This window comes from Cavia porcellus, unplaced genomic scaffold, assembly GCF_034190915.1.
Source record: "Cavia porcellus strain 051 isolate PalLab524CR breed Dunkin Hartley unplaced genomic scaffold, mCavPor4.1 scaffold_18, whole genome shotgun sequence".
Lineage (NCBI taxonomy): Eukaryota > Metazoa > Chordata > Mammalia > Rodentia > Caviidae > Cavia > Cavia porcellus.
In genome coordinates this window covers 9081459-9101041 of record NW_026947501.1, presented here as the reverse complement: position 1 = coordinate 9101041, position 19583 = coordinate 9081459, and the positions used below count along the sequence as shown (strand labels likewise).

Here is a 19583-nt window from a genome sequence, read left to right as displayed (position 1 = left end):
CCATGTTTCTTTGCAGAGGCCCCCTGGGGCACCAACCATCATCTTCCCTCTGACTGTATGTCCAGATGAGCCATCTCAGGGAGCAGGTGCCACTGGCTACCTCCTTCATGAAGTTTTTCTCTTTACTTTCTCTGTGGGCTTCAGTTCCCACTTTAGATTCTTCCTGGGTTCAGTGAACCCACTTGCCTTCTGTATTAGTCAGGGTTTACTGGAGAGAACAGATATAACACGAAATGTACAGATGTAAAAGAAACAAGATTGGCTTATGATGGTCTGCCACAGAGTCAGATGAGGGAAGTGTGCAGAGGGTGTCTACACATTGGAGGCCTTAATCCAAGGGATGGAGTTCACCCTAGTGTCTTGTGCAAGTCCACACCAGCAGGCTGATGGGTCTGTGACAGAAGGCAGAAGGCTCTACAGTGAAGGGCTGAAGAGTCTATGCCAGAAAGCTTAGAGTCTACACTGGCAGCCACAAGACGAGGTCCAAACCAAAGGTGAAGACTGGAGCTTCTCCCAAGAATGGAATGCATTTGTCCTTCCTCCTTCCCTTTATACCTCTGGGTGGGGAGCCACCTGAGGGTGGGTCTTCTTCTACACCCTTGGGTGTAGAGTTGTTAAACCCACTTAGTTAAGCTTCTAAATGTGTCAAGTTGACACAATCAGCCACCACACCTGTTGTCTTTCTCACACTGCTGTATTCCAGGTCTGGATGGCATCTCTGAGAGGCGGTTTTCTCTGCTGCTTACTGCTTCCTCAAGAGATGTGTTCAGTCATTTAATTTAAATGAAATAATTTTAAGAGAAAGATTCATAGGAATGTGAAAGGAGGAAGAAAATGTAGAGATTTGGACAAATTGAAAAAATATTAATGACATATCTGGCTATAGAGAATATACCTTAGCTTTAAATTTGCCTTTCTAATTGGTAATGATTGTTATCATATAAGTTTCAAATAAGTCATCATTTCTGTTTTAGGTATCATAACTGAGTACATAGGATGCACCTGGTATTTTCATTTTGTTTTGAGCCAGCGGCGGAAAGCCACTGAAGTAAAGCTGAGGGCTTAATGATAAGTTAGGTGTTGTGTTGGCTAACTGAAGTAAAATATTCAAGATGTTTGCCCCTTTCTGTTTGTTTTAAATATGTCTGTTTAGAACACGTTTTTGTATTCATGTTAAATTTCCTCTTACTGTCCTGCTTTTATTTGGTCACTGTTTCTTTCTCTTTCATTCTTTTCTTTTTCTTTTTTGCACATTTTTGAACTTCATAGAACAGTGTTAGGAAGTGTACAAACTCCAAAATAAAGTTGGGACTGCTTTTTAGATATTTCCTTTTGTTCGTGTGTGTGTGTGCACGCACACGTGTGTTTGTATAGAGTCTCACTATTTGATTGTCTCACTTTGAAGTCACTGTGTAACCCACACTGGCCTCACACTTGTGGGAGTCTTTTTGCTTCAGTCTCCCAAATGCTGTAATTACAGGCATGTGCCATGACTCCTGGTTTGTTTTTTAGTATTGAAATCCTTCTTTCAGTATCTCATGCTTACTATTTATATAATGTGCCTTTTACTTATGTACCATAATTAATTGTTGATATTTGAGTTAAGCAGGATATGTGTTTTTCCTAGTCTACGATCTGAGGATTTTTCCCAATTTAATCTCAAGGATTGATAGAAAATTTGTTGAAATGTTAAGAGAAATGCATAGATATGTCCATGTAATTGATATTTTAAATAAAAGTAATCTAGGGCCTGGGGATATAGCTTAGTGGCATGAGTGCCTGTCTAGCAAGCACAAGATCCCAAGTTTGAGTCCCAGTACCTTTCTCATAAATTCATAAGTAAATTTTTATGTATTTATTTTCTGTATGAGAATTTTCTGTATGCTAGGTAACCTGAAGTATATTATACTTGGGATCCTCTTAAGTTCCTAGCAGCTCAGAGCATGCTGACAGAGTTCTGTGATGTTCTAGTTTCTGCCACACTTTCCTTGTAAGTGGTGATTTTGTTGGAAGAGCATGTATAGTGTAGCACTGATCAGTCTCTTCAGGGTTTTGAGAGTATTCTTTGCCCCTTCTCATACAAGGCAGTAGGTGAACAGTAATTGGAAGAAGTTTTGTGCTGGTTTCCAAAGTATGCTTTGTGGAATATTATATACATTGCTAATAAATGCACATGGGATATAAGCAATTCTGGGATTGAGTATTAAGAAACGTTAAATTGTTTTTTTCTTGGAGGGCTTCTGAGAAGTTTTCTGGTTGACAGTGTGCTTTATGAGTTCCTAAGAGGGGAAAGGATCTACAGAGATTTGAAAATTTTTCAATGTAAGATAAACTTACATTAATAGTAGCCATTGTTCCTGTGTTAATAGACTTTAAGTCATTTTACACTCATTATTCTTTCTCCAAGTTGATGATTGGCCCTGTTGCTTTAATTTTACTTTGGAAAAGTGTCTGGAGATTGACAAAAATATTGAGTATATAATTTGAAAATGTCTTTAATGTACTGCTTAAAAATAAGGCCACCCTGTTTGTTTTCCTTTTCCTAGGCTGTGTGTAGTTTCTCCAGTTTTTCCATTAGAGAATCTTTTCCTGTGACTGCTTCATAGGCACTAAGCTTCCATGTAGTACACCTTGGGAACCATAGGTCTAATCTTGCAGTAGCCCTCGGTTTAGTAATCATAGTGACACACACCTGTAATTGCAGCACTCTGGAAGGCTGAGCAGGAGAATCACAAATTTGAGTCTAACCTGCTCAACTTAAGACCTTAAGCAAAACAAAAGACAAAACAAAGCATGTGGAAGGGATGTAACTGTAAAGGCTGTTGTGGGTTCAGTACTCAGAGCTGAAAAAAGTCCTCAATTTAACTATTTCACTAACTGTTCAGTTTTCGTAATAGTTATGCAAGAGTTATTTCAGAAATTGGCTGTCGTATTCACTGTTAGATTCTAGTTTGATGTTTGTATCGTCCCTGTTCTACCAGTTACTGACTTTATGACTAAGCATCAGTTTTTATACCTAGAATGGAGATAATTAAATTTTAAACTTTAGGATTGGCTGGACATGGTGGTATATGCCTGTAATCCCAGCATTCTGGGAGGCTGAAGCAGGTGGATTGCTGGAAGTTTGATGCCAGCCTGGGCTACAAAGTAAGTTCAAGACCAGCTTGAATTGTATAGTAAAAAATCTTTGTCTCAAAAAGATTAAAAAAAAAAAAAAGAAAGAAAGAAACCTGTAGGATTAAGACAAATCTTGTTTGTGATACATTTGATGCAGTACCTGAATACCAAACAATAAGGTTTGTTATTAAAGGAACACATGTGTGCATGTCCCTCTCACAGTTTGGAGATGCACAGTTTATCTTTTGGCCTTGCCCTTAAAATTTTCTTAGATTGAACCACATGTCAAAGTACTGTGTTGAAATTTTTTAGTAAGAAAGTCTCTTGTTTTGTAGTTTTTTCTGAACAGAAAATGTCAAGGGTGCCTTAGGTTTACCATTTAATCAGGTGCTTTTAGTAGATAACATAACTCGAATTCTGTAGCAAAAATATGTTCTCTGGCCTGAATCTCTAAGACCTGAAGTATCTAGATTAGGCTGTTGATGGTTTCAGATGCTTGTAGGAAGAATTCAACCAGTCACTGAGTTGCTCATTTAACACATATGACCGAAATGTTGCCAGGCGTCCTGAGACTTGTATATCGTATGTGGAATAAGCCAGGGTCTGAGCTTTTCCCATACTTTCCCTTCAAATTTAAGTGGAACATGTTCAACAGTCTGTCTTTTCTGTAAGCAGAATCAGCAAATTGTAACTATAGGCAAAATAGTGAGAGCTTAGTTAAATGAAGTGCAAGTAGTTGAGACAAATTGGTGGTGACTGTTAGGACTCGTTAGTCACAAGGGTATGCTTTGTTATTTTTGGTAGGGCAAGAATGCAGACAAAAATGCTCAGTGTATCTCAAAGCAATCGGGAAAAAGTGCAGGGGCACGTGGTTGTTTTCAAGAACAATAATATGGGTGGCCTCATCAGGAAGAATGAATAAAATTAGGGAAACTAAAGGTATTAATTTTTACACAGAAATTATAGACTTGTAGATTTCTGGTAACTGTATAAATGATTAACAGGAAAGTACTGTTTAAACTTTTGTTTTTATCTATCTTTTGTCAATTAATTCACATTTTCATTTCTATATTTCTGTCTCCCTTTCCTCCTCCTCTTTCAAGACAGATTTTGCTACATAGTTCAGGATGGCCCAGATCTCACTAAGTAGCCCACATTGGCCTTGAACTCAGGAGATCTTCTTGCCTCAGTCTCCTGAGTGCTGGAATTATAGGCATGCACCATCCCATTTGGCCTAGTGTGCAGTCCTTCAACTGACCTTAGCAAGCACAGATTAAAGAATAAATGAAATAGACTTATGATGAAATTCTTGAGTTGGAAGACATTTTTCTTACTTACTTATCTTGTCTTAACTGCTTAAAGCCTTGATTTAAAGTTTTATATATTCATTTTCCACAGAAGTTAGTCTCACATGACTAGAGTTTAAACATTTTATTTACTTTTGTAAAATTTTTGTGCTGGCTAATTATTGAGATTATGTAATATTGTGAATAATGAAATTTAAAAATTTATAACTTTAAAATAGAGTTAATGTCAATTTCAAGGGGAGATTAATTTTATTCTTGCAAATCATCTCACAGTTGTCTACATAGTGGACATAAATATTCACTGATCCTTTTATACTTAAAAGAATAGGATTTTAAAAAATACAATTACACAATCATAATAATGGCAGTTTTTCTTTTTGTACCAAGAATTGAACTCAGAACCTTACACTTGCCAAGCAGATACTCTGCACTGAGCTAGATCCCCGGCATAATGGCTATTTTTTATGACTGCATAATATGTCATACTTAGACCTGTTTTTCTATTGTTGAATGTTTAGGTCATTTCTTTTTTAAGGTCTGCTATAGATGATACTGTAGTTAAACATATTTGTGCAGATTGTTAATAATGTTTGAATTTTATGTCTTGGATAAATTTCCAAGAATTACATTCCTGAATAAATAGAAGTCTAAATATTTTATTGCTTACTTAAATTTTGACATTTATTTACCTAAGTATACTTATTTATATAAATGTTTTTACCTAAACCAAAGTACTTATTTATTGTTTTGCTTTAATTTATGTGCTGTTTTACTTAAAATTTATTTTACAAATACTTAAAGAGTGCCATTTCTTTCTTTCTTTCTTTTTTTTTTTTTTTGGTCTTTTTCCTTTTTATTGGTACCAGGGATCGAACTCACGACTGCCTGCTTTCAAAGCAGGCGCTTATGCTGCTGAGCTAAACCCCCAGCCCCTCAGAGTGCCATTTCTGTGTACCACAAAGGTCAGGTGACTTCATCAGTTTTCAGCTCAGGGACTAACTGCAGACACTTGTAGTAATACTGTTTTGATGCCAAATAGCTTTTTCAAATAAGACTTGTACCTGCTTTCAGTCATAACCTACCAGTATTGCATGATAAAAAGTTTTTTGGAAAAGTAACTAATTTTCTTTACATTCGTTTCTTTTCTCCCTATTTCCAAGCCCGTATGTATTGATGAAAGTAAAAATAAAAATGAAACTCAATTACATATTAGAAAAGGATGCACATTCACAGATGTAATTATAAGAGCATCAGGTGGAAAGGAGAAATTTTTATGTGGCTGTCTAAGGGATTTAGAAGCTGATATGAGCCAGGTGTGGTGGTGCATGCCTGTAATCCCAGCACCCAGGAGGCTGAGGCAGGAGGATCAATCACTTGGAGTTTGAGGCCAGTTTTGGCTACAGAGTGAGTTCAAAATCAGCCTAGACTACATAGTGAGACCCTGTCTCAATCCCCTTCCCCCAAAAAAGAAGAGACTATGAAACCTTTTTTCCCCAAATAAATGTTCCCTTAAAATAGAGAAAAAGGCTGGGTGTGGTGGTGCATTCCTGTAATCCCAGTGCTTGGGAGGCTGAGGTAGGAGGATCAGTGCAAGTACAAAGTGAGCCCAGGGTAGCCTGAACTGCACAGTGAGACTGTGTATCAAAAAGACATACATACATACATACATACATACATACATACATAAATAGAGAAATAGTAACCAGTTTAACATATAAAATGACGTGTTTAGTCTATAAAAGTACTTGATAAGGAGGATTAATTTTAAATATAGAGCTTTAAGTAAAAACTTTGTTCATTAAAACCTTTTTTCTCTTTCTATTTTTTTTCCATTCGCAATTTGAAAAGTAAGAGGTAAATTGACTAAGGCTGTTCTAACAAATAATAGTTTGAAGGTTCTCAGAATGAATTTTAGGGATTGGTCATGTTGATTAACTTTGGAAAATATGTTGTAGTAGAGATATTTACAAACACATTACAATTGAGAGACTTTTTCATTGACAATTTTTAACAATACATTTAAGACCACTTCTTTCTATTGTAAGAATAGTACTTGCTCAGTTAAAAATTATAGACAGGGCACAGGGTTTTAAAAAGTACAATTTCCCTTCTGTGTTGTCTCATCTCATTTTGCAATACACATAAAAGCCCTCCCATGTCCTCATTACCCAGATGAAACTGCTTTTACAGTCTGCTTCTAACTACTTCCCTTTCCATTTCTCAAAAAAAAAAAAAAACTTTTTTTGCGTTGCAGTTCTGAGTTCCTTGGAATTGTGAATATCCTTTTGAAGTACGGTGCCCAGCTAAATGAACTTCATTTGGCATATTGTCTGAAGCATGAGAAATTTTCAGTATTTCGCTACTTTTTGAAGAAAGGTTGCCCGTTAGCACCCTGGAGCCACGTAACTGAATTTATAAATCATGCAGTTAAAGCACAAGTGAAATACAAGGAATGGCTGCCTCATCTTCTGCTTGCTGGATTTGACCCATTGACACTACTGTGCAGTTCTTGGTAAGAAATCCTACCCTAAGAGGCTTTATTACCCTTTTTGAGTGACTGTACTGCCTTGAATCACCCCAATTTCTTGAGATCTGTGTGTTGGGAGAGGGTGTGTGTGACAGTATCAGGAAGCAGTGACTGTCCAAAGCATAAGCCTGCTGGGTGAAAGTTCTTGAATTCCATCCAATGGCAGACACAATAAAAAGAGAAGATGCGGGGATGCTGCCAAATACAGATCTTCACAAAATAAAGGACCCACAAGGAGGAGTCCGTAAATGCAAAGTCTTGAGGACCTCTGAGCGCTTGCTCCTTGCCACTGCCCCTGGCACCCGCATTCTCAGCATGCGCCACATTCTCTCCTGACCCTGTTACCTGGCTCCGCATGACCTGCCCAGGATCCTTTCAATTTCCTTGATCCTTTCTGTCTGACACTACTAGTAAGAACTATTTTTAAGTTCTTTACTGATACAAACTCACTATAAAATAATGTCGGTCCAATTTTACCCTATTTTACAGAGAAGGAATTTGTGGCCAGATATTCAACATATTTGCCCAAGTTCTCAGCGCAAGTTACTGTAGTGCTAGATAGCAACTCAGGCTGCCCTGTAATGTGGCTCAAGTCTGTGTTCTTAACTACCTACTATGCTAAGCTGCTTTATGTGTCCATAGGGATGGTGTAGTTGTGTCACTTAAGTACCTAAATTTGTTCCAAACTTGGGAGGATTTGTGCGAACTTCTATTGTTTTTTTTTCTCCTAAATTAGGAAAAACTTATATAGGAGGAATGAATTAAACATTGCGTCTTTTTTTTCCCTCTCCAGCCAACTAATAGACTGCCTTTAAGGAGAGAAACTTGTTTAGCTTTATTGTTTTAGAAGGCTTCTATAAAATATGCTCCTTCTCCCATTGCTGATGCAGCCTGCTACTTAAGTGTAAATAGTTGTGGATTTTTGTGGCAGTAAGCTCCTGGATGTGTTGTAAGAAATAGTTAAGAACCAATAAATTACAAATTATTCTAAAGTAAGTTTTAAAACTTCCAGCTCTCTAAATCTAGAGTTCCAATTTTGTGTGTATTTTATTACTAAGGAAGAACTTAGTCATTTTATATTTCTTAGGAAAAAATATAGTGGAAAATTTCACTTCAGAAGATGTTTAACGTGGTGTTCACTGATCTTTTTTTGAATGGATAAAGCCAGTGTTTCCTGTGAATATGATGCATGTTTTGCTTTCTTTGATGAATTTTACATTTAGAGAGCTGTCATAAGAAAAATTTTCTGTAATAATTTCACTATGTTGCTAAAGTAGATTTTGGTTGTGCCTTATTTATGTTGCATGTAAGTCTGCTGTTTAATGTGTCATATAAGTTATAAACATCTTCCGTAGATATTACTTGTTTTAGCCAGTCTTAAAAATATATATGGCTGAATAACTGCGTGTCACAATATAATCTATTAAACTGGAATACTTTTCAACTTTAGATGCAAGACTAAGTCCCCTTCTACCTCCTGGAATAAAACAGGAGAATAATTGAAAGCATATATCATCTGCACATTGTTTGGTTAACTATTACTCTTGATTGTACAACTGCTCTGCACAGTGTAATGGGCAAAATAGAACAAAATAGTAACACATTTTAGTAGCATTGTCAGTGTTATTAGGATAAACTTACTTTAAAACTGTGGAAACAGATTTGTTTCTCATGTATGTTCAGATAAGTGTATAAGAAATGACTTAGTGTTGGGTCACAATAAGACATATAGCATGATAAGGCAGAAAACAGAAACCTTTAAAAAAGAAACTAGAAACCAGAACCAAGTGACCTTTGGTATGGAATAGAATATCAAGGAGATTGTTTGCCTTTAACTGTATTTTATCATTTCACTTACTTTGAGTATTTCTTGGTAAGTTGTGATTTCACTGAAAGCACAGTGAGAAGCAAAATGCTTTCCAAGTCTACATTTTAAGGCTACATTTCTTCCTTATATGTTTGTATGTCAGAGAATAAAGAATTTGGGAAATAATTGTCATACACTCTAGTCATTTTAGGGATGCTTCAAATTACCCAAAAGAAGTTGTGTTTGATATGATATATTTAGAGTATCATTTACTTTCTTTTCCTTATTCAGTTGTTTAGCACAGTCTCTAAAGAACTGACCTTATCAGGAATTTTTCTAGTAATTACCAGAGGTCCTACTAATTTTATTTTGCTTCAAAAAGTGTGATGGTAGAAGGTTTGAAATTGAGCTCAAAATGAGTGATCTTGTTAGGAATTAGAATTCTCTTTAAAGTTTGAATACATTTTACTTGTATTATATATGAGACCTGAAAGTTTTATATCAGGTCTAGTAATGTCAAATACTATAAATACTTTATAGTTTAAAAAGTATGTTTCTTGTACTTTATTAGTTTTATAAATAGTTTCTTGAATTTCCTGCTCATAAATTGAGCCGGAACTAGGACTTAAGAATCTAGACAACATGTTTTTAAGTGTTAGATGTCACATTAAAATCAGGATTTTCCTTAAACCAGTGGTCTTTCTGTTAGGCTTCCAGCGCTTACAAAATTTGGGATGCTTTTTTGGGTGGGTTATAGGGAATCTGATCATTATTTTGAAAGAATAGAGGCAGAGCTGTTTGTATGGTATCCCTTCATTTAATCCTTAAAGACAAATCTTGTTCTGCTACATCCTTTAGGGTTGAATCCATAGTGAGGAATGTTCTTAGAGAACTGCTATATGTCCCTGGAAGTTGGGCAGAAACATGCCCTCTGTCATACATTCCTTTTACCATAACTTGGTGTGCTTTGGCTTTATTCTTTCGTAACTATTGAATTTGCATCTGTAAAGATGACCAAGCTATATTCTATCTAACTTGTCTTCAGTTACATGACTATTTATTGTGCCTGCTCTTTCTCTGCCTTCTTCATTAGGATGTTATAAGTATTATGGTATTTGTTTCCAGAATGAGCCCTTATATTTTGTGTCTGATGACATGTTAACATCTTGCTAATGTAGGATTGATTCAGTCAGTGAGGACACCCTTATCTTCACTTTGGAGTTTACTAATTGGAAGAGACTTCCACCAGCTGTTGAAAAGATGCTCTCTGCTCGTGCCTTAAACTCTTCATGGATTCTACAGCAATGGATTGGTAAGAAAGAACAATTTTTAAACATACTTCAATACTTTTCCACGTTTTGTTTCTTTAGCTATGTTGTAATGTTAAGTGAAACTATTTGTTGGAGAACACACAGTAAATTGAACATAATTTGCATTTTCTTATGTGGGTGGGACTTTGAGGGAGAGGATAGTACTTTCCTTCAATAAAAGTTACATCTGGGGACTGGGGGTTTGGCTCAGCCGCATAAGCGCCTGCCTTGAAAGCAGGCAGTCATGAGTTCAATCCCCGGTACCGATAAAAAGGAAAAAGACCAAAAAAAAAAAAAAAAAAGTTGCATCTGATTTTATAAGTTTAGTTTAAAGGTCACATTAATTAAAGCAGATATTTTAGTGATAGTTAATTCAGATATAAGCATACATTTTTAAAATAAGGTTTATGTAATGAAAGGTGGGTTCTAAAATCTGCTTATTAAATATTTAGTTTGTGATCAGAGAAATGCTAAACAATTTTGCTTTCTGGAAGACATGTGGATTTATGTTCTCTCTATCACATTTAATTATCTCTGAAAGGAGATTTTGCTATCCTTTATTTATACTCATCCTTACTGAGTGCCAGTGTGTTGGTATGATGTAACTATGAAAGTGAGCTGGATGAAAATTCTATGAATTGACTGGTATTCTAAGTGACTATTCTAAAACAAACTTTGAACTTCGTTTATTAAAAAGTTTAGGTTAACAAAATTAAAGAACATGCACAAGAAAACCAATTTAACTATAATATATTCAAAGTATTCCTATTTACTGTTAAGATTGATTTTACTTTGTGTTTTGTTAACCAGATTATATGTCTTAAGTTAGGAAAATTGTTTCTTCACCACTATATTTTACATAAAATGCAACTTCTCATAAGAACATTTTGAGTAAGTTTTTCACAAGTGAACTTACACATGTGTAGAAATGTGTCTTGTGATTTCTTAGAGAATTGCATTTAAGCAAAGTTTTTCAATCCTAAACAGACTTTCAGGAGAATATGCTCTTGAACTGAGGTGTATTAAGATTGTTAGAGAGGTTTCTTTTGAACAGAAAAAGTAAATCAGATTGTAGTCTGAGCATTTTAGCACAGAATTTCTGTAATGATAATTTTGGAAAACTCATGTGCATGTAATTTTGAGAATTAGATTTGCTCTTAGTAATTATATATTTGCAGCAGAAGAGAACAAGCATCTGTTCAGAACAGATAGAATATAGGACAGTGGATTTGGGAACAAAGAGTCAAAAGAGGGAGCATAATGCAAAATGGGAAAATTATTACAACATATCAATTAGTAAAGATGTGTGAGCATTTACTCTGAAGATCCTACCATGTGGCAAGTTTGTCCAGATGAAGGTAAAAACTATGCAGCAGTATATTACCCTGTAGTAGATTAAATCCATCGGGCTTTTTGTTTAATTAGGCATGATGTAGAGCTTTTGTAGCATCATCATCATCATCATCATCATCATCATCATCATCATCATCATCTCTTAAGAGGATTTCATGTTGGCTAAAAATTTGCAAAAGCCTTTCTAAAGGTACTAATGCAGCCAATGCTTTTCTGGTCTATTTCTTGAGCTAGAACACTCTTTTCATAGTTGCACTTTCATGTAGCCAACTGCATTTTGGACATCTCCATTTAGTACCTTACATTCTGGCATAACCAAAATGGAGCATGTCATTTTCCCTACAAATCCTCCTGTTATTTCTGTTTGCTATTCAGAAGGTGAGGTGGCTTGGAAGTGTTATTTATCAAGAGGGTGAGTTAAGTCTGACAGCTGTTTGTTGTTTGTTTCATTCAAAGCAGTGGTGTGTGATTTTGCCCCTAGGGGACATTTGGCAGTCTTTGCAAACAAGTTTTGATACAACTACAAATGATAGGAGTGCTGTTACAGTCTTGGCTGCAGAGGCCAGGAATCCTGCCAAATACCGAGCAATGGGTAGGGCAGCCTCCCATGATGGAATTATTCAACTAGAGATGTCAATAGTGTAGAGTAAGCCTAATCCCTGTAACTCTTGTGTTACTCAGCTGAGAATCCTTCCTTCTGCATTTGTGAGACAGGATCTCGCTGTGTAGTTCAGGGTAGCCTCAGACTCACACTGTAGCCCAAGCTGGCCTCGAGCTCATGGAGAGATCCTCCTGTTTCAGCTTCCTAGATATTGGGATTACAAGAATGTGCCGCCATACCTGGCCTAATAATACCCTTTTACTCTTATCCTAAGAAGGCTTTCATTTAAACTTTATTGCACACTATTTAGAGCTTGTGTTCATTGGCTGACTTACACTGGTCTCAGATATTCTTCAGTATTTCATTTTCTGCAGATAGTAGGAACTATCACAGTGCTGGAATTTTGGTAAGTCTGAAAAGAAAATATCTGCACAGTTGCCTGAATTTCAAATGAGATTGTGATTCTGTTTTCTTCTATAGTTTGAAATTCTCTTGGTGCATTCTTTTTCTCTTCAACTTTCAGGACACTCGGTTTCAGTGTGTTGGTTATCTGGACTCCCTCGTTTATCTGGATTGTCAGCTGCAGGAGTTCTAGAAAGCAGAGGATATGGCTGACGTTTTAATATTAGTGAAAGTAAACCCTAAAGGACACCTGTCTAAATGTGTGACAGTCTTGTTCTTACCCTGCTTTCTTTAATAACCAATTATGGTATTAATTCCTGCTGTCATTTTAGTATATATTTAATGTGTTTTTCTATTTTTTTTATGTTATCGTTTTACAAATAGTTGTTCAAGGTACAAAAATGGAACATGTAAAGTGGGAATTCAAACAGAGACTGCAAATGTTCTAATCAACTGTCCAACAAAAACTTAGTAACATTGTTATCAATCCTATACACATAAACATACATGCAGTTATCCATATCTTCATTTATGTTTAGATTAAACAAATGAAAGCAGGTTAAAATTATTCTGAACAAAAAATAATAGTATTGCTGGATTTCACATCATGACACTCCGTGATCAGCACTGAGTACTGTAGTGTCTTCTTTTTAAAACTGAATTTAAAGAAAGACTAAAAAAAACAGAAAACAGGTAGAAATAATGCATAATTTCAAAGAAAAAATAAATTGTAAGAAATCACTAGTTGATGATTATAGATTGTCTTCTTACAAATAGTTATTCAAGATACTAAAGTGGAGCATATAAAGTGGGGATTTAAACAGTGAGATTGCAACCAGTTCTGTTCAACTATCCAACAGAAACTTAGAAATATGAATATCAATCCTTTACACGTAAACATATATGCAGTTACCCATATCTTCAATTATGTTTACTTTGAATAAACCCAAGCAGGTTAATATCACTCTGAACAAAGAATAACACTATTGCTGGGTTTCACATTATGACACTCCAGGATCAGCACTGGGTATTTTAGTGTCTCCTTCAAAGTATCTGTTCATTTCATCAATTGTCATAAGATCAGTTCTCATAAACTGTTTATAGATTCTACACATGCATGAGTCTTAACATGTATTTCTTTTTTTTTTAATTTTGAAAGTAGTAAGAATGCAACAGCACAAGACAGAACAAAGCCAATTGAGACAATGCAGTAAATTGGTACAAGATTTCACAGTAGGATACTGGGATAGTAGTAATAAGTACTATGCTATATCTCTTTAACTTAACAATAGCTGTCCAGTCAATTATGTATTGTAAAAATCAAACCAAAAATAGAACATTGTAAAACCAATTGAGAATACTGAATAGAGCAAAAGAAACATAACAAAACAGTGAAAACAACCTATGCCTTCAAACAGAAGATAGAAGGAAATCCCCCATATTTGCTATTCTGCATATGGTCATCCTCACAAGAGATGTTGAAATATCTATCCCCACTAGCTAAGGGGGCAAGGGGCAAGTGGGAGAAGGGTGCTTTGATTTTCAGCTCGCGTGGCAGTAGGCTCACAGGTAATGTTCTTCTCCAGACCCAAGTGCAGGTGCTTACCAAGAGAGCGGGTGAATAAGCTGCCTGAGTCCCTCCATGGCTGGATCTCTGGAGCTCTGTTCTCCTCCTGGCCCATGTTGCAGACGCTTACCAAGAGGGCGGGGCAATAAGCTGCCTGAGTCCCTCCATGGCCAGATCTCTGGAGCTCTGTTCTCCTTTAATGTGTTTTTCAAAGAGGTCCTTCATACCCTGCCACCACTAGTAATCTCCTAGACTGTATACCATGTAAAATTTACCGAGCGTTCATAGTTTTAGTAATGATCTTCTAATCATGTGGTGAATATATACTTCTTCAAAACATCAGCTCAACCATATAGTGACAAACTATCTGGTCAAAAAACTTCAGCTGGGCATGTTGTACATGCCTGTACTCCCTGCTACTCAGTAGGCTGAGGCAGGAGGCAGCAGGGTTGTATGAGCCTAAAAGTTCCAGACTAGCCTGGACAAAATAGTGGGTGACACTGCCTCAAGTGAAACAAAATAGGAGTGTTAAAAAACATTTGCCAGGCCTTGGTCTCTTGATCAAGATCAAGTCAAAGTGACTTCCGGGAGAACATGGCGGACAGATAACAGCTACTACGGAGGCTCTCTGCAAGGCTCCGCTCAGAAGTCAGGAAGGGTGTGGAGTAAGGAGACATAAGCAGGTAGAGATATGCTCTGCTGACTCAGGAACCAACTGGGCTGAGAGAAACCAACTTGGAATGCAGTCCTGGTGCTAAAACAGGAACAGAAAAGCCTTAGTGTTGAGGCTGGAGCCCACGCCATTGGAAGCCGTGATTTGGGTTTCCCGCCGCGCAGCGGCTGGCTGCCTCTACATCGGCTTGGCAAGGAGAGAGACACGCGGAAGCTCTGAGAACGGGAATCTGCGAACGGAGTCGAAAACAGGACGGGTAGGGAGGCGTGCACTGACTTGTGGTGAGGTGAGTGAGAGAAACTGACACTCTACCACAATTTGACTCCAGCGGAGGACTTTCTGAGCCCAGGCAGTCCTGCGGGAACAGGACGCGGTGGCGACTCCAGCCACACATCCCCCTCTCAGGCGGGATTGGTGAAAAGTGCCTAGCCTACATGACGCTGCTGGTGGACCCAGTAGGCTAGCCCAACCCAGATCCCAGAGCCTGATGGTGGCCGGGAGGGGCAGGCCCTGCGTAGGCTACCTGGTCTGTAACTCCCTGGTGTGCTGCGGTGGGCGGGAATACCTAACCGGCACAATTCGATCAGGCTGTGGCTGACAGGGAGAGAAGCTGGGTCTCCTATATAAGCTTACATATATAAGGAACAGAGCATATGGGAAGAGGCAGAAACAAGAAAGGCTCCTCGGCCCCCAATTCTGAGAAACAGGCAGTAGTGGACACCGCACCAATAGACATAAAGCGCCATATAGAGAGCCTCATAGATCAGTTCAGGAATGAAGTTATCAATGACCTGAAGCTAGAAGTATGCAGAATAGTTAGAGAAATGCTAAGCACCACCCAGGAAAAAACAGATGGTGGAATGGAAGAACAGAAAAAGAGGGGAGAATCGTTTGATGGAGAAAACAGAGAAAGCATAGAATACGTGAAGTAGGTTCAAAGGGACTACCAAGAAACTAAGAAGTCTATCCAAGACTGGCATAACAGCTTGAAAGAAACTAAGGACAGACTATCTGAACTGGAGGGAAGATTTGTAATATGGGAGAATGAAATGAAAAACTTCTTAAAAATAACAAAGAAACAAACAGCAATAATAGAAAGACAAGAAGATGATAAGAGGAGCCATAACTTAAGGATTAAGAACATAAAAGAAGAAGTAGGGACACAAACAAGTGAACTACAAAAGCTACTCACAGAAATAATCCAGGAGAATTTTCCTCATTTAAGCAAAAGGTAAAGATACTCAGATGTATGAGGCATACAGGACCCCAGCTACCTACAACCCAAACAGAGAAACACCCAGGCATATAATAATAAAAATTCCAGAAATTCAATACAAGAACAGAATATTAAAAGCTGCCAGAGACAAGAAACAGACCACTTACAAGGGAACACCCATCACAATTACAGCAGATTTCTCTGCACAAACCATCAAATCACGAAGAGCGTGGGGGGAAATAATTCAAGCTTTGAAAGATAATAATCTCCAGCCAAGATTGAGATATCCTGCACAACTGTCCCTGGAAATTGATGGAAAAACAAGGTGCTTCCAGGATAAAGAGGAACTGGGGGAATTTGTAACCACCAATCCAACTCTACAGAGAGTATTGCAGGATATTCTAAAAAAAGAAAAATACAAAGAATCCAGAAATAGTGGCGGGGAGGCCACAACGAATGGAGCAGAGAACAAAATGAAGAAGACAAACTGATAGCTCCTGACAGAAAAAGAGCTCAACAGAAATGAGGCAGAGAAGATTGGATGATAGGAACAGCTATTTTGGAGAAAATGACATCTTAATAGGTAATACTGATTTAGTATCATCTTGTTTTGAAGTCTCATCAAGCTTTTGTTCTTCTGTCTCCAATGGTCTAAATAGGTTGTATCTTATTAGGTTTTATTATATACGATAGTATAAACAAAAACCTTTTAAAGACAAGGAGATTATACAGAAGCCATTGTTCATTTTCTGTTAGTCGATTCTAAATACTCTGTAATGCTGTCATTCTCTTAAATAGTTTTACATTGTTTTGATATATTTAATGCTACAGTATACGAAGTTGTACTCAAGGATTTCAAGGAAAGAGACAATATGGTAACTACTTTTAGGTCAGGATTATCTGGTGGTGAAACACTATTCTGCTTAAATGGTTATGTTTTGATCTGCACTGTTTCGCTGTTATGCCCTCTTTTATCTCAATCTCCCCTCCATTATTTACTTCTTTATTTTTATCCTTTTAATTAAAGGAAAAATAAATAAAAATAGCAGGATATATTATAGTAACCCACTTTGACTTTCCATTATCTCGATTTAAAGCCCTGTATTACTCTCACCACCTTGTTTTTGACTGATGCTCCCCTATTCTGTTTTGCTAGATAGTATCAGGTTCACAAGTTTAGGCATCAGCTGTGAAGATAATGAGATTCAGTATAACGCCCATTCTCATTGACTTTTATCTACTTTTGAAGACCTACAATGTCTCCAATGTTTTGGCTTTGTCGGTTTTGTTCTTTACTGTTTTGTTCAATTTTATTATAGCTAATGATATAGGCAATTCTATTAGAGATAGTGGCAGGCATTATGGTAACCATTGTTGATCACCTTGTATTATGTTTTTACATTATCTATTATGTCCACCCTTTTGATTTGACCGATTCTGTTCTGTTATGTCACATTTGGTTTTACTCTCTTCCAAAAAAGTAATAAGAACCGTCGGAGCAATGAAACCCAAAATGTGTAATAGTCGCTGTACAAAAGAGAGGAAAAGAAAGTGCTCTAAACTATATAACTGCATGTATATTTAAGTGTATAAGATAGAAAATGATATCACAGAGTTTTATTGGATCATTGAACAGAACTGTTTGCAGTATCATTGTTGGAATGTCCACTTTACAAGCTTTAATTTTGTGACTTGAACAATTACTTCTAAGATGACAATATGTAATCCATTAACTAGTGATTTCCTGTTTATTTTTTTTCTGTAAATCTGTATAACTTGTACCCTTTCTCTGCTTTTTTTTTTCTCCTTAAATAAAATTTTAAAAAAAGTCAAGTCAAAGTAATTAAATTCTTATGGATAAAAGCTCTTGATTTTAGTACATGTTGAACTTTTTTAGTTGTCCCCCAGAGTGTCAAATGGATCTGTATCCCCTAGAAGATTATAAAAGGGGAATCCCCTTGGTCTTATTTTGTGTACTTCTGCTTTGTTCTAAACAGGATTTAAAACTGTTCAAACACATGTACTATCACAAAACTTTAAAACAGATTAGAAGTAGAAGGAAACTATGAAGGTGAGGATGGATTTAAAGTGGTGTAGGGGATGCATACTTCCTACGGCAGTTTGATACTTTCCAGGCTGCTGTTACAGCTTCCTGTGCAATGCCTTTATAGTCATGGTTCCTGGGGACTTTCTTCTTCTTGTCTTTAGTGTGGGCTTTTGCTGGAAGCGTGCTGAAGTACATTCAGTTCATTAGTGGCCAGTAAAATGTGGCTCAGACACTCAAACTCCTGCTGTTACACTTTGACCTACGATGAGATTTTTAGGATATATGGACAGTGGATAGCCTATGTGCCCTTTGAGCAGTTTACTCTGAATACTGTGTAGGGCCACTTAATTTTTAATTTTATTAGGTAGTCATGATTTAAAATTTTTACTGCCTAAGAAGCACTGAAGTGCCACTATTTTGCATTGCACATTGATTTAAGAACATATTTTCAAGAGACATTTGATCTTTTTTTAAAACTATGTGTATCTATCTATCTATCTATCTATCTATCTATCTAATTTTTAGAGGGGGACTAGGGATCAAACACTCAACCTCATGCCTGCCAGGCAGAAATTGTGTATTTTTTATTAGTACATATTTGTCATACATATCAATCACATTCATTATAAGGAATTTGCTCTTGCCCATAATACCTTTTTTTTTTTTTTGGAGACAGGGTCTCATTATATAATCCAGACATCCAGTTGTGCCTTGAATTCACTGTGGCTAGCTTTGAACTCATCAGGTTTTCCTGCTTCAGCCTCCCCAGTGCAGGGATTACTGGCGTACCCCACCACACCTGACTTACATAATATGTTTCGATTCTTTTCTTCCCCCCATTCTTACTCTCGTTCTTCAAACCTCCTTCTGCTCCCCATTTACAAATGATTTGTTTCCATGTTTTTGGCTTCTATCCCCCTCATCCTTGCATTTGAGCATATTCTTCCTACTTCCCAATATTTATCCTCTGTTACGCTCTTTGTTTATCATTTGAGTTTCTCACACTGGAGAAACAATACAATATTTAAACTTGTGTGTCCAGTTTCTTTCACTTAAGATTATGGTCTTGAGGTACATCATTTTTCCACAAATGACTCAAGTTTATCTGTCTTTGTGGCAGAGTCGTACTTCATTGTATAAAATTACATTTTCTTTATCTATTTATCTGTTGGTGGGCATATGGCCTTGTTTCCAAGATTTGTCTGTTATAAATTGTGCTGCTATAAACATGAGTGTGTGTGTATCACTATGGTACGATGCTTTTAACTTTTTTGGGAAGTTACCTATGAGGGGAATAGCTGGGAACCTTTTGTTTTAGTTTTTTGAGGAAACATGATACTGATTGCTGTAGTGGCTGTAGCAGTTTACACTCCCACCTGCACAGAAGGAAGGTTCCTTTTTTCCTCACAGCATCATCAGGATTTGTTATTAGCTGATTTCTTTAGGATACTCATTCTTTCTGGAGTGAGATGGAATCGCAGCATTGGTTTAATTTGCATTTCTTGAATGGCCAGTAATGTTGAGCATTTTTTCATGTTACTTGCTGTTTGTACTTTATCTAAGAAATGTCTTCATTTTAGATGCCAAGTTTTGGATTGAGTCTTTAAATTTGGAAGTGTGTCTGATTTTTTTTTTTTTTTACTTCTTTATGTATTC

The 19583-nt window shown here is 36.8% G+C and overlaps 1 protein-coding gene across 24 annotated transcripts in view; it reads left to right on the top strand.

Moving 5' to 3' along the window:
• Asb3 (ankyrin repeat and SOCS box containing 3) overlaps nt 1-19583 on the top strand; it is a 126463-nt gene that overhangs the window by 83107 nt on the left and 23773 nt on the right. For all 24 annotated transcript variants that reach the window (XM_063229356.1, XM_063229343.1, XM_063229342.1 and 21 more), the window contains 2 exons: nt 6679-6936; nt 9937-10070. In XM_063229356.1, coding sequence (XP_063085426.1) covers nt 6679-6936; nt 9937-10070 — 392 coding nt within the window. The remainder of the gene's footprint in view (nt 1-6678; nt 6937-9936; nt 10071-19583) is intronic.